The sequence below is a fragment of the Hippocampus bargibanti genome, linkage group LG04, assembly GCF_051943395.1.
Source record: "Hippocampus bargibanti isolate YZ-2025 linkage group LG04, ASM5194339v1, whole genome shotgun sequence".
In the NCBI taxonomy this organism is placed as follows: Eukaryota; Metazoa; Chordata; class Actinopteri; order Syngnathiformes; family Syngnathidae; genus Hippocampus; species Hippocampus bargibanti.
In genome coordinates, this window is record NC_142737.1 from 32568082 (window position 1) to 32592419 (window position 24338).

General features: G+C 40.3%; 1 protein-coding gene across 4 annotated transcripts in view; it reads left to right on the top strand.

The window, feature by feature from the left end:
- Positions 1–10192: 10192 nt before the first annotated feature.
- znrf3 (zinc and ring finger 3) overlaps positions 10193–24338 on the top strand; it is a 47131-nt gene continuing 32985 nt past the window's right edge. For 3 of the 4 annotated variants that reach the window (XM_088995215.1, XM_088995216.1, XM_088995218.1), the window contains exon 1: positions 10194–10698. In XM_088995215.1, the coding sequence (XP_088851341.1) occupies positions 10381–10698 (318 nt within the window). In that variant the 5' untranslated portion in view covers positions 10194–10380. Of the gene's footprint in view, positions 10699–24338 lie in introns of all 4 variants that reach the window. The other variant, XM_088995217.1, reaches the window with a different exon arrangement.

Here is a 24338-nt window from a genome sequence, read left to right on the forward strand (position 1 = left end):
CGCCGCGTCGGCAATTTTTCTACCATCGTGGTGCTTCCTGATAGGCTGAAAATGACCATGACGTCATTAGCGTCCCGGCGTGTGATTGGACATCCTTGAAAGCATTACAAGTTTCTTCCACTTATCAGAAAAGCTTTCCAGAGCTTTATTTTCAGACCCCCCACCGCAAAAACGTCAACAGGTCCTATTTATTTATAACAATAATAATACATTTTATTAATAAACTCCTCTCAAGGACACTTTACAGTCAAATGATATTTTTTTCAGCGGCATCCAGACGAGTCTGCGTTCATTCAACCCGGAAATAACATACGTACACTAGTGATTGGAATTCCGGCTCTTTTCAGAGATCGGGTTCTTTTAGTTCGGCTCAGTAAAAAGATCCGGCTATTTTAGCTCCCAAGAGGCTCCTCAGTTTGTTTTTGTTGCTTCAATTAATTAACTACAAAAAATCATGTAAAATTATATGAAAAACGAATTACTCGTGTAAAAAATACACTATATAAATGTTTTTTATATGGCTTGATTTAGATGTGCACAGAAAACATCCACTAACTTTCAATTTCCCTGTGCTTACTCTGGTCTGATGATCAGTTGTCACTAATTTGCTTTTCAGATTAATAATGCTATTATACCAACCAGTACAAAATATAATAATTGAATAATAATAACAGTATAATGTGATAACATTTGTCCACCTGTCTACCCTAACCCCTTCCGCCCCCCTTCTGCATGTGTCTGTAATTCTCCCCACCCTCCTCTACCACGGATATTGACCAATCACGTGCGGCATTAACCGAAGACTGGGAGCGGGGAATAGAACACAAAAAAAGTTTTATTGCTCCTTGTTCGGAACTGGCTCTCTTCGTTTACTTCTGATATCCGGCTCTAAGATCCCGCTCGTTCGCGAACGACACAGCACTCGTCAGAAGGCTTCCCATAACTTTATTTTCAGACCCCACGCAAAAAAACTCAACAAGTCCTATTTATTTATAATAATGATAATACATTACATTAAATTTGATTAATAAACGCCTCTCAAGGACACTTTACAGTCGCAGGATTTTTTTTTTCGTCGTCAGCCAGGCCAGTCAGCGTTCCATCAACCCGGAAGTAACAAACATGCAGTTTCTCGAGCTTTATTTTCAGACCCCCGCCAAAACTCAACAAGTCGTATTTATTTATAATAATAATAATAATAATAATAATAATAATAATAATAATAATAATAATAATAAATATACATTTTATTAATAAGCGCCTCTCAAGGATACTTTAAAGTCACAAGATATATTTTTTCAGCGGCAGCCAGTCGATTCAACGTTCCCTCAACCCGGAAGTAACACAGATACTCACACTACGTTCGTGTAAGCTCTCAGTCGTACAGGAGTGGTCCATCGATGAGAAGGTTTCTTCAGACGCTTTTCTTCAGACGCTGGTATACACACTTTTCACCTTACACACTGTCTGGGAACCAAATTAAGTTCGTAAGCCAAGGTATCGCTGTATTTGTGCCAATATTTTCATTTAATATTAACATATCGTGTCATTCTTATTGTATAAATGTAAAGAAGGGGAGTTCGGAACGTTGTATGAAAGTCAATTAAAGAGGAAGTCGGGAACAAATGTGGAAAATGGAAGATTTGGGCAGGTTTGCGTGTCAAATTGACAGTCCAGATGTTCAAGAAAATACATCCAGGCAGGCAATTTTAATAATAATAATAATAATAATAATAATAATAATAATAATAATAATACATTTTATTTTAAGAAGTTAATGATTTGTAACGCGCTCTTTGACTTTGTTGATAGTGTGTCAATGTGTACAGCAGATGTCTCTGACAGATCAAATGTTAGCTAACTGGCTAGCTAGCTAGCACAGGCTTTAGCATTTGTAGCTGACGCTTTGAATCTTTATTTTATTGAAAAAAAAATGAGGTACTGTATTTCATTTGGAGTGTCCTTTGAGTGCCACAACGCTGACTAGCTATTACGTTTTAGCGTTAAGCCAGATAGCTAGCTAAGGCTAGCTATCTGGCTGGCTATCTAGCTAGCTAGCTATTTTGACTCACGACCATTTCAACTTACGACCATTTGGTCGGAACGGAACTCGGTCGTAAGTTGGATGTTACCTGTATTTGCTATCTATTAGCTGGCTATCTATTAGCTATATAGCTATCTAACTCGCTAGCTATTTAACTTGCGAGCTATTGGCTATCTATTAGCGAGCTAGCTCACTTTTTATCTATTGAGTTATTTCCCGGTTGAGTGAACGCCAAACGCCTAGCTAGCTAGCTATTTGTTATCTATTTGCGATGTTTTTCTATTAGCTATCTGTTGTCTGTCTGTCTGGATGGCTATCTAGCTGACTAGCTATTAGCTATATGGCTATCTATCTAGCTAGCTATCTATCTATTCGCTAGCTGGCGGGTTGAGTGAAAACTGGTGCGTGTGGCTGCCGCTGCTCACCCACAGAAAAACTGATCCTGTGACTGTAAAGTGACCTTGAGAGTTTTGAATGGGAATGATGGGAAACTTTTTTTTTCCCCTGGCAAGAATTTGACTTTGTGAGAGAGTATTTTTGGATTGGAGCTAGCTAGCTCATAATGCAAATTTGGGACTAATCTATTAGCTATCTATATAACTAGCTTTCTATTAGCTATCTATCTTGCTAGATAGCTAGCTATTTGAGTCAAGAAACATAACCTATCCAGCTATCTATTAGCTATCTAGCTAGTTTTCAAACACAAATATATAATAATAATAATAATACTAATAATAATAATAATAATAATAATAATAATAATAATAATACATTTCATTATTAAGGGCCTTTTAAAACTCACTTTACAGTCACAGGATCATTTTTTTCTGCTGGTGGGCAGCGGCAGCCACACACGCCAGTGTTTACTCAACCCGGAAGTAACTCAAATAGATAGAAAGCTAACTAGCTAGCTAACAGATAATAATAATAATAATAATAATAATAATAATAATAATAATAATAATAATACATTTCATTTCTAAGTGCCTTTCAAACTCTCAAGGTCACTTTATACTCACGGAATAAGTTTTTTTCCTGTGGGTAAACAGTGGCAGCCACACGCGCCTGCGTTCACTCACCCCAGAAGTAACTCAAATAGATAGCAAGCTAGCTAGCTAACTAATAGATAGCTAATAGCTAGCAAGCTAAATAGCTAGCCAGCTAATAGATAGTCAGCTAGGTAGCCAGCTAGGTAGCTAGCTAATAGATAGCAAATAGATAGCCAGCTAGTTCATTCCTAAATAATATGGCTCTGGGGTTATAGCCAGTTGGACAGTTAGTTAGTTAGATAGCCATGTAGCAAATAAATAGCCAGCTACATAGCTAGCTAGAGAGATTGCAAATAGATAGCAAATGGATAGCAAATACATAGCCAGCTAGGTAGCTAGCTAATAAATAGCAAATAGATAAAGTCACATACATTTTAAAAATGATATACTATATTGGATTGGATTGGATTTGCCTTTATTAGTCTCGCAGTGGAGAAATTTACATTTCACAGCAGCAAAGTTGTGAAAGAAATAAAAGTAGAAAAGCAAAACACAGGAGCTGCTGGAACTTTCTGTACCCTCTTTGTTACATAAAGCAGTTCCAGATGAAAGAGGAGAGGATCAAAGCGTCTATTCACCAGTGGATCAGGGACATCATGGTGGAATGTGCACGTCCATATAAGCATCGGCGCTCTGCGCTGACGCTCCTTCCTTCTTATCGCGGGCTCCTCAAGCCATGTATCCATCCAGCCGCAGACTGTCCAACAGCACCGACCTTCCGCTGAACAAAGCGGGGCTGTGAAGATGCTGCCCATTACATGCGCAAAAAAAGCACAATGGTCCCTTTGGTGTCCAGCGATGACAGTCAAATGGCTCTGACATTCCTCCCATTCAAAAACAGTACTGGCATCTTGGACTCCTTATTGTATATTTTTGGGAGTAAATTAATTTAAGCAACAACTGTGTAAGCTCCCAGTCGTACCGGAGTGGTCCATCGATGAGAAGGTGTCTTCAGCCGTCATCCGTAGTTTTTGAAGGTGTCGGACGTTTCGCCTCCTATCTAAAAGGCTTTGTCAGCGAACTAAAGTCTGACTGGTCGTATCGGCCCTATTTATATATCCCTCAAAATTGCAAAAAGTACAGATGAACCTTCTCATCGAACAACAACAACAAAAAAGAAAAACCTCAAGGAGCCATTTGGGAGCCGAAAGAGCCAGATCTTTGAAGTGAGCCGAGCCAAAAGAACCGGCTCTGTAAACAGAGCCGTAATTCCCACGACTCGTCATCAAATGCAAATAACATCTTGGGGCCCAAAGTCGGCGTGGATGTGATTGAAAAGAGGGCGTTTGCCCGAAATGGGCCAATCCCAAAAAAACAGCTATGTGGGTGTCAAAAGAGAAATCGAAAAAAAAAACTCTGGAATGTTCTACATGATGTACATCTGTCTGCGCTATGAAAATGTGTGCATGTTATTTCATGAAAAGGCAAATGTTGAAATCGTGACGCAAAAGCACCAAACGCAGCAAGTCCGGTTTTTCGTCAATGGAAGTTATAGCTTCGTGTGTGTTTCCTTTCAACGTTTAGCTCGTAGCTAAACGTTCCACTAACACACATGGCTAGCTATTAGCTAGCTAGCTGGTTAGCTGGCAATCTTTTGGCTATCTATTAGCTAGCTATATGGCTATCTATTAGCTATCTATGCAGCAAGCTAGTTATCTATTAGATATCAGTTAGCTAGCTAGTTATTTGGCTGTCTATTAGCTATCTAGCAAACTAGCTAGCAAACTAGCTATCTATTAGCTATCTAGTTAACTGGTTTGCTGCTATCTGTTGGCTATCTATTAGCTAGCTAGCTGGATATATAGCTATAGTTATCTATTAGATATCTGTTAGCCAGCTAGTTATCTGGCTAGCTATTAGCTATGTATTAGCTATCTAGCTATCTGGCTGACTATCTGTTAGCTATCTTTCTGTCTAGCTAGCTATCTGTTAGCTAGCTAGTTAACTGGCAATCTATTAGCTATCTAGCTGGCTGGCTGGTTATCTATTAGCTATCGATCCATCTAGCTAGTAGCTAGCCAGCTGGTTAGCAGGCTATCTGTTGGCTATTAGCTAACTAGATGGCTATCTATTAGCTATCTATCCAGAATATAGCTATCTATGCTATCTATGTAGCAAGCTAGTTATCTATTAGATATATGTTAGCGAGCTAGTGATCTGGCTGTCTATTAGCTATTTAGCTGGCTGGCTGACTATCTAATAGCTATCTATCCATCTAGCATGCTAGCTATTATCTAGCTAGCAGGTTAGCTGGCTATCTGTTAGCTAGCTAGATTGCTATCTATTAGCTATCTATCCAAAATATGGCTTTCTGTAAGCTATCTATCCACCTAGCTATTTATCTATTAGATATCTGTTAGCTAGCTAGCCATCTGGCTGTCTACTCGCTATCTAGCCGGCTGGCTGGCTATCTAATAGCTATTGATAGCTATTGATCCATCTAGCTGACTAGCTATTAGCTAGCTATCTGGTTAGCTGGCTATCTGTTGGCTATCTATTAGCTAACTAGATCTATTAGCCATCTATCCAGCTAGCTAGTTATCTATTACATATCTGTTAGCTAGCTAGTCATCTGGCTGTCTATTAGCCATCTAGTTGGCTGGCTGGCTATCTATTAGCTATCTATCCATCTAGCTGGCTAGCTATTAGCTATCTAGCTGGTTAGATGTCTATCTGTTGAGTTTTGAAAGGCGCTTAGAAATTAATTATTATTATTATTATTATTATTATTATTTGCTCGCTATTTGCTATCGATTAGCTATCTGGCTAATAGATAGCCCGGGTTGATGTGGAGCCAGTTTTGCGCCAACGACCCATCTGGAAAAATCCCAGGCAGCGTGTGAGTCTGCCCAACAATGGACACAAGAAACTCCCGTCCCACAATGCACCGGGGTCTTGTTTGCTGGACCTGCGGGCTTCCCACAGCCTGTGGATGGACATGAACTCGGTGAGGGACACTTTCACGATGCTCCATTGGGTCTCGATAAACCCACCACCATGACAAAATACGACTTTTTTTTTGAAAGGAAGCTTTCAAGGAAGCAACATGAAACGTTTCCCGTTTGGATTTTGATTAGCTATCTATAACTTAAGCGATCTAGATTACTAGATTCCCTTCCTTCCTTCCTTCCTTCCTTCCTTCCTTCCTTCCTTGGAAGGAACCATGCTGCCCCCTACTGCTTAAAAGGAGAAACTACAACGTTTGGCCGAAACACTAAAGGAAGCCCGAGTGGGACTAAAACTCAAGGGGACATTGAAAGCATGCCCAATAGGTAATAATAATAATAATACATATTCATTTATTAGGGCCTTTAAAACTCTCACTTTACAGTCACAGGATACGTTTTACTGTGGGTGAGCAGCGGCAGCCACACGCGCCAGCCTTCACACAACCCAGAAGTAACTAAAATAGATAGAAAGCTAGCTAGCTAGCCAGCCAATAGATAGCCAGCTATATAGCTAGATAGCTAATAAATAGCAGCTACATAGCTAGATAGCTAGCTAGACAACCAGCCAGCTTGATAGATAGCTAATAGACAGCAAATAGATTGCTAGCTAGGTAGCTAGTCAGATAGATAGCTAGATAGCTATCAAGCTAGATAGCGAATAGATAGCCAGCTAGATAGATAGCTAATAGACAGCGAATATATAGCTAGCAAGGTAGCCAGATAGCTATCTAGCTAGATAGCTAAATAGCTAATAGATAGCTAGCCAGACAGCCAGCCAGATAGATAGCTAATAGACAGCAAATAGCTAGCTAGCAAGGTGTCTCTTTAAAAACATAAAAGAATGTTTTTGAATGACAATAGCGAGAAGGGGGGGGGGGGGTTAGCTTAGCATTCCCCATCCAAAGCCTGGACATACATACATCCAGGTACAGTATGCGTTTTTTGCAACAAGTGTGTGTGTGTCATTTCCCATCATGCAGCAGAGGGCAGCGCCATTCAAAAAATGGAGTCGCCACGCCTGAGTGAACTTTTCAACCGTCTGTGCTCACCGATGATGACGTCACTCAGATGAAAAGGGGCCCGAAATGGATTGAAGTATTTATTTCACATCGACATACTGAAAGCGCATATGTGTGTGTGTGTGTGTGTGTGTGTGTGTGTGTGTGTGTGTGTGTGTGTGTGTGTGTGTGTGTGTGTGTGTGTGTGTGTGTGTGTGAAACATTGTAATGAAACATTTTGAATGGATTTCGACTTAGGACCATTTCGACTTACGACCGCTTGGTCGTAACGGAACTCAGTCGTAAGTCGGATGTTACCTGTATTTCCTATCTATTAGCTGGCTCGCTAGCTATCAAGATGGCTATCTATCTGGCTAGCGAGCTGGCCATATATTAGCTATATAGCTGTCTAGCTGGCTAGCTATTTAACTAGCGAGCTATTGGCTATTTATTAGCGAGCTTTTTAGCTTTTTTAATCTATTTGAGTTGCTTCCAGGTTGAGTGAACGCTGGCGCGTGGGGCTGCCACTGCTCACCCACAGAAAAACGTGTCCTGTGACTGTAAATTGACCTTGAGAGTTTTGCAAAACGCTTATAAATGAAATGTATTATTATTATTATTATTATTATATTATTATTATTATTATTATTATTATTATAAAAATATTTGAGTTTACCTTTCCTCCCAGTCATCGGAGTAATTAGCTTACGAACATTTTCGCCTTACGAACATTAAATTCGCGAGAATATAATCTTGGTATACGAACTAGTTTTCGGTGGACGAACCAAACCACACGGTGGCTGGCAGACTAGTTTTCCACACACCCCCGGTTTGAGTGCAGACGTGGTTTGTTATCGTGTGGAGTTCTTTTGCTATTATGCGACCGAAAAAGACCCCACCACATACTAGTGTTAAGCCTAAACGATGTGTGCGTTTGTGTGACTTAGCATCCTAGTACCAGGATGCTAAGTCGACCATTGCTTCGTGTGGCTAAGGGTGTTTCCGTGTTGTCGAAGCAACGGTCTCAGGCAATAGAAGAGGTTGAAAAACTTCTGTTGATTTGGATTAACAAAAAGCAGCTAGCAGGGGACAGTGTGAGTGAGGGTATTATCGCCGAAAAAGCACGGCTACTTCACTGGGATATCATAAGGAGGCAAATACATCAACGACCATCACAAAGGTCAATAAAACCACTTTATTATACAGTACAGTTTACGTATTTAAGTACAATACCATTGCACATTTATTATACATAAAATACGGTCTATTTTGTGTCGTTTTGAAGGACAACCGACGTCTCCGGACAAGTTGTGTCCATAATTTGTAAAATGGCTTCACATGACTTCTACTGGGCGTATTTTAATAAGATTCCACCGCATATAGCTATATGTTACATTTTAAGACTCGCGTCCGTACGTGACGTCAGAAAAGGACCGCCTCCTCACCGTAAAAAAGACGCATTGTAGCGTCTTTCCATCACGTCAATGTATTTTGCTGTACTGTTTTTTTTTTTTTTTTTTTTTGAAAAACATGTCTTGCACCCAAAAGCCGCCAGCAGAGGGAGGCAAACTCCATGGAAGGAATATATCAGCCTGTGGAAACGGGCTGATTAATTCCTCACGGGAGCTGGTCGCCATTTTGTGCCTCTTTTTTCGTGAGAGATGTTCCCCCAATGTTGCCTCAAAATGGCACATATAATTTTTTCATTGATTGTATGCTTTCCTCTTCAGAACTACAGTGTATTTGAATCATATTCATAACTGGATGTGTAACAAGAAAGCATATTATCCGAATCTGAAGCCATTGTTTTGATTCACAAGCAATTTTTATTGGTGTTTTGCATTTGACTAAAAAGTGACATCGGTTGTTTAATACACAGTATGGAATGTTAATAATTTTCAAAATCATCGCGCTTCAGCAGACAAAACAAGAAACATTGTTGCAAAAATATTCATATACAGTACAGTGGGCATGTACATAACACAACAGGGAAACTGCAACGCTTACATCTTACTGTATTATGTATACAATTTAAAAAAGTCATCAATCTTCTTCTGCTTCCCATTTTTACCTTTTAACACAAACACTTCAATCTCGTCGGCTACACACGAGCTGGCGTCTGAAAATGAAAATGGCTCTGCTACACGGGTGCCGGTCACGTTACAAACTCACGTCACCACGTCACGTGACCAAGTCGACCAATGGCGCGACCGATACAGCGCAGCGACCGATACAGATTTCGATATTGGTGGTACTGTATAGAAATCCCTAAGCAAATATCGATTCATCTTAAATATCTTTTGTATCGATATAAACATAGCAAAATGGCCGGCGGGAGATGAAAAAGAGCACCGTAGTAACCGGATTATCGTAAAAATCACGAATCGTACTAAACGGAACTAATTATACATAAAAAGACTAGAAATGTGCACGGGAAATGAAAATAGTGTCGTAATAAGCAGTATTATCGATATAAACGATATCGATATAACGAGACTTTACTGTAATTATAATACATTTCATTTATAAGCGCCTTTCAAAACTCTCAAGGTCACTTTACAGTCACAAATTTTCCTGTGGGTGAGCAGCAGCAGCCACACGCGCCAGTGTTCACTCAACCCGGAAGTCACTCAAACAGATAGAAAACTAGCTAGCTAGCTAATAGATAGCCAATAGATAGCTAATAATAACAGATAGAAATTATTATTATTATTATTATTATTATTATTATTATTATTATTATTATTATTATTATTATTATTATTATTATTATTATTATTATTATTATTCGCTTGCACACAATCACATCTTGAGACAATTTTGAGTGTTCATAAAAAATATAATTTGTTTATATTCCAAAAGTTCTACGTGACCTCAGTTATTTTTTGGGGGGCCGTGGTCGAGTTTGACGTCACTGCTGAAAAAAAGTGCCTCTTGAACTGCTGGCACTTGAGAGGAAAAAGGGGCGGGGCCACAAAAGCCTTTGGCAGTGAAACAAGCAAAAAAAAAGTACCCCAAAAAAATCCCGTGTTTGAGATCAAGGAGGGGGGGGGGAGGGGAGGCGGGGTGTAAAAAAAAAAAAAGAAAGGGGAGGGGGCATGGAGCAACAACGGAGCGGGGGGAGGAGGGGAGGAGACGGGAACAGCCAGCCAGCCAGCCAGTGTCATTGACAGACTCTCAGTCAACTAAACAGGCTCCCCCCGGTGCGCTTCCGCACATTTTCGCTTCCCCCCCGAAAAAAAGCAAACAAAACAACAACAACAACAATATTTCGCCACATTGCATCGCATTGTCGCGTCGGCCATGTCGGTCCACTCGGTGCCGCGAAGCCAGCCGGTGAGATGATAACGACGACCCGGACGACGACCACCAGGACGATGTTGCTGCTGATGGCGTGGCGGGGCGGCTCGGAGCGGGACCAGCAGCCGCCCCACTACCACCACCACCACGCCGGTTCGTCGACCGCGGCGGCGCTCCTCTTCCTGGCCGCCGTGCTGGCCTCCGAGCCCGGCGTCGCCCTCGCCAAGGATACGGCCTATGTGGAGGTGGTCCTGTTCGAATCCAGCGCCAACGGGGATTACACCACGTACACGACGGGCTTGCAGGGACGCTTTTCCGGGGCAGGAGCCGCCATCAGCGCCGAGGGCGAGATCGTGCAAGTAAGTTGCCAACTCGCTTCACACACACAAAAAAAACACGCCGCTTTTTCCAACTTCTCCTTGGCGGAGGTTGACAGGTGTGCGTGTGTGTGTGCGTGCGTGTGTGCGCGGGGATGAGGCGAATTTGCAGCTTCAATGTGGACACAAGATGGCTCCGATCTGGAGGAATTCATTCACGCTAGCGAGTCTCTTTTTATTATTTATATCTTTTTGGTGGTCGTTTCTTATCTAAAGAAAAGTTTTGTCAAGTTTACTCGAGTTGCTTGTGCGCTTTGGATGAACGCGCGTGGCGTTTTGCAAAGAAAAAAAAAGTTTATTTGTTGTTTAGGAGTTTTGTTTGAAGCGGGGGGATTCTACTTCCGGCGTTGCACACAGAAAAGACGATGGTGCGTTTAGGTGCGCACGGTTTTCATTGAATTGGTGAAAAATCGCTTCCGGCTCGACGTTCCGTTGACGATCCCTCGTAAATCGGGATCTTAACACTTGATCTATCTTTCGGTCGGTCCATGGATCGATCTATCTGTCGATATATTAATATCTGCCCGTTTGTGAAGTTGATAAGCCTGTTGACATCACATTTAATGACCAGAATGCCAATATATAACATTTTAATATGCTTCTATTCATATTTGATATTTATTGGTACAGTTTTTGTCTGCCTTTCATAATTCTGCTGCTGTAAATTGGGATTTTCTCCATGTTTGCCTGATTTCATTTTCGCTCTTATTTGACGAACGGGTCACATGATAGTATTTTGGTTTTGTGTATGGAGCCATTTTTAATGAAGGCATCAGAGTTTAATCATATTTTTTTTAAATCCCGCGAATGCAGCATATTTACATTGAGCTGCAACCATCCTTCGTGGTGCCTTCAGGGGCTCGGCTTTTCTGGCGCTAAGCTTCGACATTTTCAATTGCTGATTTCTTTTTTTCTTTTTCTTGCTTCATGCGTCAAACATGCCCCCCCTCAAGCTAGATAGATAGATAGCTGATTAGCTAAATAAATAATAGATAGCTGAATAGCTAGAATAGTCCCTTGGTGTGATTCCAAGCCTTAATTATTGGCGTTGGTCCCGCAATGGGCTAACAACCCGTTCAGGGTGCCCCCTCCCTGCCAGCTGCCCAGACACCCTCGTGACGAGACTCAAATAATCCAGAACATCTTCCCAAAAATACATAGAAATAAAATAAATAAAAAACGAGCTAGCTAGCTATTACATAGCTAATAGATCGCCTGGCAACCAACTAGCAAGCTAATAGATAGCCAATAGATAACCAACTAACAAGCCAGCTGGATAGATAGCGAACAGAAGGCTAGATAGCTAATAGATAACCAGCTAACAAGCCTGCTAGCTAATAGATAGCTAGCCAGCTGGATAGGTAGCGAACAGAAGGCCAGCTAGCTAATTGATAGCTAATAGATAGCCTGCTAACCAGCCAGCTAATGGATATCTAATAGATATATAGCTAGCTGGATAGATAGCCAATAGATAACCAGCTAACAAGCCAGCTAGCTAATAGATAGCTAGCCAGCTGGATAGATAACGAACAGATAACCAGCTAGCTAATAGATAGCTAATAGATAGCCAGCTAATGGATATCTAATAGATAGATAGATGGATAGATAGCTAATAGATAGCCAGCCAGACAGCTAATAGATATCCAGGTATTAGCTTGCCAACCAGCTAGCTAATAGATAGCCAATAGATAACCAGCTAACAAGCCAGATATCTAATAGATAGCTAGCCAGCTGGATAGATAGCGAACAGATAGCCAGCTAGCTAATAGATAGCTAATAGATAGCCATCTAATGAATATCTAATAGATAGATAGCTGGATAGGGAGCCAATAGATAACCAGCTAACAAGCCAGCTAGCTAATAGATAGCTAGCAAGCTGGATAGATGGCTAATAGATAGCTATTAGCTGGCTATCTATTATTATTATTATTTATTACTAGCTAGCTATTTGCTATGTATTAGCTATCTAGCTAGCTATCTATTCACCAGCGAGCTGGCTGGCTATCTAGCTGACTGGCTATCGAGCTAGGTATCTGTTGGCTAACGATCTATTTGAGTTACAGTGAGACCTCAACTTACAAACACCTTCTCTTACAAACTTTTCGTCTTAAGAACGTCAAATTTCTGAAAATTAAACCTTATAATAAGCACTATTTTCATAATACACACCCACCACGGCTGGCGGAGTGATCTTCGGCGGAAGCACACGACCGAACAGCACCAGAGGTTAAGTTACCAACAGTCCTTATGGAAGGTGACTCTCCTTCTCAAAAAGGTAACTTTATTAATATATTTTATTTATATTTTATTTATATAACTTTATTTTAAACTTTATTTTACAGCACAGTTTATTTCTTTAATTACAGTCCTCATGTCATGTGCCTCTCTTTGTGACTTTATGATACAATGCAGTGCATTTCTTTCATTACAACACAATAGCACATTTATTATACATAGAATAAGCTATGTTGTGTGTAGGCTTATTAAGGCTTATTTAGTTAAAAAGTATATTTTATGCAAACCCGGGAACAGATTATTCCCATTTTAATGGTTTCCTATGGGAATTTTTTTTTGAGATACACACTTTTCGCCTTCCACACTCTGTCTGGGAACCAATTAAGTTCGTAAATTGAGGTCTCGCTGTACTTCTTTTTGAAAGGCGCTTAGAAATGAAATGGATTATTATTAATTATGATGATGATTATTATTATTATTTTGCATGGTCACATGACACGGATGCGCCACCAATGAAGCACGCGTACTCCCTGTCAAGTTGTGCCCAACCACCGAGTTGACGGCTGAGCCATCAGTGAAAAAAATGTTTCTCTTTCGTGGCCATTTTGGCGACCACGCGCTAGCGCCGAAGCTAAGTTTTACGTCGGAAAACCGCAGGCGGTCTATTTAGGTTTTCCCTTCGCGTCGCCGGCGACCGCTCGGAGGTGGCCTATCTTTGCTCTCCGCTTATAATGACATTGTTTATTTATTTATTTCGCGCGTGATTGATGCGTGCTTGTCCGAGGTGACCTCGCACGATCTTTTAGTCGACAGACAATTTTTCATATTTTTTGGATTATTTGAGTCCTTGCGTCTCATCACGAGGGTCTCCGGGCAGCTGGCAGGGGGCACCCTGAACGGGTTGTTAGCCCATCGCAGGACCAACGGCAACAATTAAGGCTTGGAATCACACCAAGGGACTATTCTAGCTATTCAGCTATCTATCTATTATTTATCTAGCTATTCGGCTATCTATCTAGCTAGCTGTCTAGCTAGCTATCTGACTAGCTAGCACTTTATTTGCTATCTATTAGCTATCAAGCTGGCTCGCTAGCTATCTAGCTAGCCCACTATTAGCTATCTAGCTAATTAGTTAGCTTTCTATCTATTTGAGTTACTTCCGGGTTGAGTGAACCCTGGCGCGTGTGGCTGCCGCTGCTCACCCACATAAAAACTTATCCTGTGGCTGTAAAGTGACCTTGAGAGTTTTGAAAGGCGCTTAGAAATTTAATGTCTTCTTCTTCTTCATCTTCTTCTCTTATTATTATTATTATTATTATTATTATTATTATTATTATTATTATTATTATTATTATTATTATTATTATTATTATTTGGCATCTGCAACCAATCATACATGCGTGTTTTTGGAATGTGGGATGTTTGTACAGTGATACCTCAGCTTACAAACTTAATTGTTTGCCAGAAAGTGTGTGTAAGGCGAAAAGTGTCTTCCAAACATTAATTTCCCATAAGAAACCATTAAAAATGAGAATAATCCGTTCTCAGGTGCCCCTAAAACACAAATTTCTACGAAATAAGCCTTAAAACTACACACAATAGACATTATTTAACGTATAATAAATGTGCTTTTGGATTGTAATGAAATAAATAAACTGTACTGTATAATAAAGTTGTTTTATTGACCTTTGTGATGGTCGTTGATGGCTTGAACTTGCCGTGCTTTATCGGCGATAATACCCTCACCCACACTGTTCCCTGCTAGCTGCTTTTCGTTCATCCATATCAACAGAAGTTTTTCAATCTCTTCTATTGCCTGAAACCGTTGCTTAGACAACAGAGAAACACCCTTAGCCATACGTAGCAACTTAGCATACTGGGACGCTAAGTCACACAAACGCACACCTCGTTGGTGTTTTTTTCGATGATTTCCTTCTTCTGCTCGACCGTCATTTTCTTTTGTGTCCTCTTCGGCTTAAAATTAGCCTGTGGTGGGGTCTTTTTGGTCCCATAATAGCAAAAGAACTCCACTTATAACAAACCACGTCTGCACTCAAATAAAAGGGGTGACAAAAATTAGTCCGCCAGCCACCGTGGCGCTGTTCGACTGTGTGGTTTTGTTATTTTATTATTATTTTTATCTTGCTACCGAGCTATTTATTAGCTATATAGCTATCTAGCTATTAGCTATCTATTAGCTAGGGACCTTGAGAGCTTTGAAAGGCGCTTAGAAATTAAATGTATTATTATTATCATTATTATCTAGCTAGCGACCTATTTATTAGCTATCTCGCTATTAGCTATCTATTAGCTAGGGACCTTGAGAGCTTTGAAAGGCGCTTAGAAAATAAATGTATTATTATTATCATTATTATCTAGCTAGCGACCTATTTATTAGCTATCTAGCTATTAGCTATCTATTAGCTAGGGACCTTGAGAGCTTTGAAAGGTGTCTAGAAATTAAATGTATTATTATTATCATTATTATCTAGCTAGCGACCTATTTATTAGCTATCTTGCTATTAGCTATCTATTAGCTAGGGACCTTGATAGCTTTGAAAGGTGTCCTGCCTGAGTATGGCGTATACGACTGGAGGATTGAATTTCTTGTTTTTTAATTATGACAAAAGTATCGTCCACATATCTGAGGGCCTGTTTCTCCATCTCTTCCATGTACAGATTAGCCACTATGGGTGAAACTGGTGAGCCCATAATCAATGAATCAACCATGAATTTGGCAATCGGCAGTACATTTGCACCTAAAAGCTAGCAACCACTCATTTGACGACAATGAGGTTAAAATCTTAGCGAAAGAACGTAGATGGTTTGAATATAAAACAACAAAATCCTTCATTAAACCGGTCTGGTGGGGTGAGGTTCAATTTGGATCGTTCATACAATAGCCTGCTTAGGCAAAACAGGTTAGGCAACATTCGTAATGCTGATGAGGTGATACCAGTGGGAGTGGGGGAAATGGGCCAGTCGTTAGTCAGGAATGTAGGAACAATCAGTGGGGCCACAGGGAGTGGTCCTCTGCTCCCCCCAACCTGAGAGTAGGGACCTATCATAGCTGTGTCCGGCGCCGCCATGTCTGGACATTAGGGATATATAAATGGGGCCGATACGACCAGTCAGACTTGAGTTCGCTGACGAAGCCTCTTGGATAGGAGACGAAACGTCCGAAACCTTCAAATTTGTACAGATGACGGCTGAAGAAACCTTCTCACCGATGGACCACTCCTGTACGACTGAGAGCTTACACAGACGTATTATTACTACAGTAAAGTCTCGTTATATCGATATTCTCGGGAGTCGGAAAAAATATCGATATAACCAGACTATCGTTATATCCAATCCTGCGGCATGTAAATTTTCTCCTTGCGTTCATAGAAATAGTATCGTAATAAGCAGTACTATCGATATAACCGATATCGATATAACCAGACTTTACTGTATTATTATTACTATTACTATTACTATTACTATTATTATTACTATAACTATAACTATAACTATTATTATTATTATTATTATTATTATTATTATTATTATTATTATTATTATTATTATTATTACTATTATTATTAGTATAATTATTTTTATTATTATTACTATTATTATTATTATTACTATTACTATTACTATTACTACTATTATTATTACTATTACTATTATTATTATTCCTATAACTCTTATTATTATTATTTTTATTATTATTATTATTATTATTATTATTATTATTATTACTATTATTATTATTATTATAATTATTATTATTATTATTTACTATTATTATTATTACTATTACTATTACTATTACTACTATTATTATTACTATTATTATTATTATTATTATTATTATTATTATTATTATTATTATTATTATTATTATTATTACTATTACTATTATTATTATTATTATATATTATTATTAGTATAATTATTTTTATTATTATTACTATTATTATTATTATTACTATTACTATTACTATTACTATTACTATTATTATTATTACTATTACTATTATTATTATTACTATTACTAATACTATTCCTATAACTCTTACTATTATTATTATTATTATTATTATTATTATTATACTATTATTATTATTATTATTATTATTATTATTATTACTATTATTATTATTACTCTTACTATTATTATTATTATTATTATTATTATTATTATTATTATTATTACTATAATTATTACTATTATTATTACTATTACTATTACTATTACTATTACTATTACTATTACTATTACTATTATTATTATTACTATTACTATTACTATTACTATTACTATAACTATTATTATTATTATTATTATTATTATTATTATTATTATTATGTCAAACTAAACCTCGATGGAAGAACACAGGATTGTTTTTTTTTTTTTTTTTCATTTTTAATCTTCATTGGGCAGAACTTCCAAAAGTGGACGTGTTCCAGGCTGCAGTTTTTATCTTCTGGTCTACGACGTAGTAAGCAAGTCTCCGAGGAAGTTTAAGCTTAGCCGCCGCCGCCGCCGCCGCTTTACCTTTCGGAGCTGGCAGGACTTACGCGGCGCCGCATTTAGACGCTAATGACAGCGCTGGTGGTTTGAAAAGGCATCCGGCGGTCCTCCCTCGCCGCACGCTGGAAAAGGCCAAAAAGTGGACGTGAAGTGCCACGACCCGGACCAAAACACGCAGCGGCAGCGGCGTCCATGCCAGGCGGCGAGCTAGGTAGCTAGCTACTTTCTCCCCGTTCCGCCGCCAGGTTTCACTTTCATGTCCACGCCATTCCCCCCCCACCCCCCAAATTTGTCATCACATGACCTCAGCTGATGCTTTCCACTACTTCATGATTCGCTGGCGCTCCGTGAAGGCGACAGAAGGGCGGGAAGTAGACAGAGCCAGTCGGGGTCTGGCTATGTACTGGAAGGCGGCCTTGTTGAAAGGCTCTCTTATATTAATAATCATATTAATAATGATCCATTTCATTTATGAGCGCCTTTCAAAACTCTCAAGGTCACTTTACAATCACAGGATAGGTTTTTCTGTGGGTGAGCAGTGGCAGTCACACGCGCCAGGCGTTCACTCAACCCGGAATAACTCAAATAGATAGGAAGCTAGCTAGCTAACCAATCGATAGCCAAGAGATACCTAGCCAGATAGCCAGCCTGCTAGATACCTAATAGATAGTTAGATAGCTAGCCAGCTAAATCGCTAATAAATAGCAAGATACCTAATAGATAGTTAGATAGCTAGATAGCTAGATAGCTAGCCAGCTAGATAGCAAATAGTGAGCAAATGATAATAATTATCATACATTTAATTTCTAAGCTCCTTTCAAAACTCTCAATGTCACTTTACAGTCACAGGATAAGTTTTTTTTCTCTGTGTGAGCAGCGGCCATCACATGCGCCAGCGTTCACTCAACCTGGAATAACTCAAAGAGATAGAAAGCTAGCTTGCTAGCCAATCAATTGCCAACAGATACCAGGCTGGATAGCCAGGCAGCTAGATACCTAATAGATAGCTACCATGATAGCTAGCCAGCCAGATAGCTAATAGATAGCAAATAGCGAGCAAATGATAATAATAATAATAATAATAATAATAATAATAATACATTTCATTTCTAAGCTCCTTTCAAAACTCTCAACGTCACTTTACAGTCACAACTTAAGTTTTTTTCTGTGAGTGAGCAGCGGCAGCCACACGCGCCAGCGTTCACTCAACCCGGAATAACTCGAAAAGATAGAAAGCTAGCTAGATAGTAAATAGATAGCAAATAGATATCCAGCGAGGTAGCCAGCTAGGTAGCTAGCTAGATAGATAGTCAGCTAGCCAGCTAATAGACAGCAAATAGATAGTAAATAGATAGCAAATAGATAGCCAGCTAGGTAGCTAGCTAGATAGTCAGCTAGCCAGCTAATAGACAGCAAATAGATAGTAAATAGATAGCAAATAGATAGCCAGCTAGGTAGCTAGCTAGATAGTCAGCTAGCCAGCTAATAGACAGCAAATAGATAGTAAATAGATAGCAAATAGATAGCCAGCTAGGTAGCTAGCTAGATAGTCAGCTAGCCAGCTAATAGACAGCAAATAGATAGTAAATAGATAGCAAATAGATAGCCAGCTAGGTAGTTAGCTAGATAGCCATAAAGATAGCACAAGAGGGTAAATAGATAGCAAATAGATAGCCAGCTAGGTAGCTAGCTAGATAGTCAGCTAGCCAGCTAATAGACAGCAAATAGATAGTAAATAGATAGCAAATAGATAGCCAGCTAGGTAGTTAGCTAGATAGCCATAAAATACACAAGAGGGTAACACCCAAGTGTACGTTTGGCTGGAAGAAATATCTAGCCAGCTAGCTAATGGACTCTTGTTGATGGAAAAATATGATGACCTGTTTATTTTTTTTTTTTATTTCCGTCGAGCAGCCGCTTTCAAAAATGGAGCCAGGACGATCCATCCGTCCGTCCGTCCGTCCGATCACTCATTGACAGCTCTCGTGACGGACGGATCGCCTCTATCAAAGGTTTGCGGAAGGCCTCGCCTGCTCCTTGCTTTGCGATGGCTGCTCAATTTGGTCTTTGCAATAAATTGTCCCATTAATTATTTTTGAAAATCAGACTTTGTTTTAACACAAGCTGTTACCTCCAAAGTTGGAGTTGTAACATCCACATTTTTTTTTCGTTGAGTAAAACCAGCAAAACGTGTTCTCAACATCAACGCTAACGACGAGCTGATTTGTTGACATTTTAGCGTCAACGTTGCTCAAAGTCACGATTGGCCACCAAAGCCAAATCGTGTTCCATCCTCCATTTTGTAAAACGCCAATACAAGAAAAATGTCCCCATTCGATCGTGTCCAATCCTCCATTTTGTAAAACGTGAATACAAGAAAACATTTGATCGTGATCCGTCCTCCATTTTGTAAATCGTCAATACAACAAATCGTTTCCCCGTTCGATTGTGTTCCATCCTCCATTTTGTAAAACGTCAACACAAGAAAACATTTAATCGTGTTCCATCCTCCATTTTGTAAAACGCCAATACAAGAAAAATGTCCCCATTCGATCGTGTCCAATCCTCCATTTTGTAAAACGCCAATACAAGAAAACATTTGATCGTGATCCGTCCTCCATTTTGTAAATCGTCAATACAACAAATCGTTTCCCCGTTCGATTGTGTTCCATCCTCCATTTTGTAAAACGCCAATACAAGAAAACATTTGATCGTGATCCATCCTCCATTTTGTAAAACGCCAATACAAGAAAAATGTCCCCATTCGATCGTGTCCAATCCTCCATTTTGTAAAACGCCAATACAAGAAAACATTTGATCGTGATCCGTCCTCCATTTTGTAAATCGTCAATACAACAAATCGTTTCCCCGTTCGATTGTGTTCCATCCTCCATTTTGTAAAACGCAAATACAAGAAAACATTTGATCGTGATCCATCCTCCATTTTGTAAAACGCCAATACAAGAAAAATGTCCCCATTCGATCGTGTCCAATCCTCCATTTTGTAAAACGTGAATACAAGAAAACATTTGATCGTGATCCGTCCTCCATTTTGTAAATCGTCAATACAACAAATCGTTTCCCCGTTCGATTGTGTTCCATCCTCCATTTTGTAAAACGCCAATACAAGAAAAATGTCCCCATTCGATCGCGATCCGTCCTCCATTTTGTAAAACGCCAATACAAGAAAACATTTGATCGTGATCCATCCTCCATTTTGTAAAACGCCAATACAAGAAAAATGTCCCCATTCGATCGTGTCCAATCCTCCATTTTGTAAAACGTGAATACAAGAAAACATTTGATCGTGATCCGTCCTCCATTTTGTAAATCGTCAATACAACAAATCGTTTCCCCGTTCGATTGTGTTCCATCCTCCATTTTGTAAAACGCCAATACAAGAAAAATGTCCCCATTCGATCGCGATCCGTCCTCCATTTTGTAAAACGCCAATACAAGAAAACATTTGATCGTGATCCATCCTCCATTTTGTAAAACGCCAATACAAGAAAAATGTCCCCATTCGATCGTGTCCAATCCTCCATTTTGTAAAACGTGAATACAAGAAAACATTTGATCGTGATCCGTCCTCCATTTTGTAAATCGTCAATACAACAAATCGTTTCCCCGTTCGATTGTGTTCCATCCTCCATTTTGTAAAACGCAAATACAAGAAAACATTTGATCGTGATCCATCCTCCATTTTGTAAAACGCCAATATAAGAAAACATTTGATCGTGATCCGTCCTCCATTTTGTAAAACGTGAATACAAGAAAACATTTGATCGTGATCCGTCCTCCATTTTGTAAATCGTCAATACAACAAATCGTTTCCCCGTTCCATCGCGTTCCATCCTCCATTTTGTAAAACATCAATACAAGAAAACATTTGATCGTGCTCCATCCTCCATTTTGTAAAACGCCAATATAAGAAAACATTTGATCGTGTTCCATCCTCCATTTTGTAAAACGTGAATACAAGAAAACATTTGATCGTGATCCGTCCTCCATTTTGTAAATCGTCAATACAACAAATCGTTTCCCCGTTCGATTGTGTTCCATCCTCCATTTTGTAAAACGCCAATACAAGAAAACATTTGATCGTGATCCGTCCTCCATTTTGTAAAACGCCAATACAAGAAAAATGTCCCCATTCGATCGTGTCCAATCCTCCATTTTGTAAAACGCCAATACAAGAAAACATTTGATCGTAATCCGTCCTCCATTTTGTAAATCGTCAATACAACAAATCGTTTCCCCGTTCGATTGTGTTCCATCCTCCATTTTGTAAAACGTCAACACAAGAAAACATGTTGTCAACTGCGACGACAACAAGAATGCAAACGTTAGCTTTGGAAACGTAAGCTTCTCCTCCGCTACGATTCGTTGTGAACGTCTTCGTCCGCACCCCAATCGCCATTGCCTTCTCCCACTTCGGAATTCCTTAATTTAGCGGAATAAAAATCTTTTTTTTTATACTAAAACCCCCATAATCGGAAGTCTTTGTCCGCACAGGCGTTAGCGTTCCTTTTAGTCTCATGGAAGCAAATGGCGGCTAGCGAAAGCGAAGACGTGGGCTAGGAAGGACGGAAAAAGCCCGGGGGCCGAGGCAGCCCTTTGCCGCCATCCCACAGGCATGCGACGCCGCCAAGTTGTCACGCCGACGGCGACGCTTTACAATCCCGCAAAAGCATCTGGAAGTCAACCGGCGGCGGCGGCCGGCTGGCGGGCGGGCGGAATGCGACGTTTGGAGCGCCGCCCGCCCGCCTTTGAAGCGCACAAAAGATCAAAGCGGATGGCGCGCAGCGGCCATCTTTCATCTGCACGTCCCGCCTGATGAAAACGTTGGCCCCGAGACGCAAATAGCGCTCTTCTTCTTTAGCTGCGGAATTTTTAGACACGGTCGTTTGGCGGGCAAGCGCAATCTATTTTTCAGTACTTTGGGCCGAGGTAATAACACGGCCATCCAAAATAGGCTAGCCCAAATTCTCTTTTCTGCCTCGAATGCTAACGTCAACACCAAGCTAGCATGCGCGAGGCCTCTTTTTTTTGTCGCTTCTCCCTTTGTTTATTTAATTTTCTTAATGTCGGCAGCAAAACATCGCGATGGGGGCACGGCGTGGTGGTGGTGAATGCAAATTATGGAAAAGAAAATCCACAAGTGGGCACACAACGCCGTCGACAGGCTAACGAAATTAGCGCCGACGCTATCGTCTATGTGTGTGGGTTGCCGTCTGTATTGTGCCCTCCCCCTGACCCGCCCAAGCGTAAAGCGTAGCGAGGGGGTCAAAATAATCATCTGGACTAGCATTCGGTTGTTCAATCCTCCATTCGGTTCAATCCTGGCTAGCTATCGTTTTGCTATCTATTAGCTATCTTGATGACTAGCTAGCTATCTCGGTAGCTATCTATTAGCTTATATGGCTATCTAGCTATAGCTATTAGCTAATTCGCTAGCTCTCTGTCTATTTGAGTTATTCCGGGTCGAGTGAAAGCTGGCACGTGTGGCTGCCGCTGCTCACTCACAGAAAAACCTGTCCTGTGATTGTAAAGTGACCTTGAGAGTTTTGAAAGGATAAATGAAATGTATTATCGTTATTATCATTTGCTCGCTATTTGCTATCTATTAGCTATCTGACTGGCTAGCTAGCTAGCTATTAGGTATCTAGCTGGCTGGCTATCTAGCTAGGTATCTGTTGGCTGGTATCGATTGGCTAGCTAGCTGCAAATTTCCCCATTGTAGGACGAATAAAAGTTTTCTGATTCTGATTCTAGCTTTCTAGCTATTTGAGTTACTTCCGGGTTGAGTGAAAACTGGCGCGTGTGACTGCCGCTGCTCACCCACAGAAAAACCTATCCTGTGATTGTAAAGTGACCTTGAGAGTTTTGAAAGGCGCTTAGAAATGAAATGCATTATTATAATTAGCTCGCTATTTGCTATGTATTAGCTATCTGACAAGCTAGCTAGCTACTGCAGAGGGAGATCCAATGGTGCTAAAAGTCATTTTGGATTGTGCGCATCTCCTCAAATAGCCCCCGCCCCCTCACAATTGCCCCCCCGAGGGGCTTAGAGGCTCCTCTTTTAACGAGAGGATATCCGGGCCGCCGCGGTATGCAAAGACCCTCGCCTCAAAGGTGACTTTCAAGCCAGCCAGACAACTGTTGGCTCGCTCGACTTTGACCTTTGACCCCCCCCCCCCCCCCCAGGTGGATTGAAGGCTCCGTCCCATTAGATCCCATTTTTGTTTCCATGACACTCCCGCTCAATGTTGAAGAAGAGCATATCGGAGGGCGGGTTCGCCGATTGGGGGGTGGGGTTCAGGGGGTGTCCCGCCTCATATGCACAAGACCAACTGGTTTGTCCCAATCTTGAAAGGGGACACCGCCATGGGACGACATACATCTCCAGAGTTTGGGCGGGGGAGGGGGAGGTCGTGGCGGCACCTGTCCCCTGCGCTCCAGCACCCACGTCAACAGCTCTCATGGATTTACATTGACGCTCTCCTGTCTAGTTAGCTAGCTAGCTAGCTAGCTAATAGATAGCCCCTAATAATAATAATAACAATACATTTCCTTTGTAAGCACATTTCAAAGTAACTCAAATAAATTGAAAGCTAGCTAGCTCGCTAATAGATAGCCAATAGCTCGCTGGTTAAATAACTAGCCAGCTAGATACCTATATCTCTAATAGATAGCCAGCCAGCTAGCTAGCCAGCTAGGATAGCTGTGTACGATAAGTGCTTTGTCGCAGCTTTAGCTGTTGTTAAAGCGCTATCTATGATGTTGTTTTGACTTCAAGATGTCGCTGCGACAGTGTCTGTCTTTACAGCGGCTCTTGTATTTTGTTTTTCGACTTCTTCCTTAC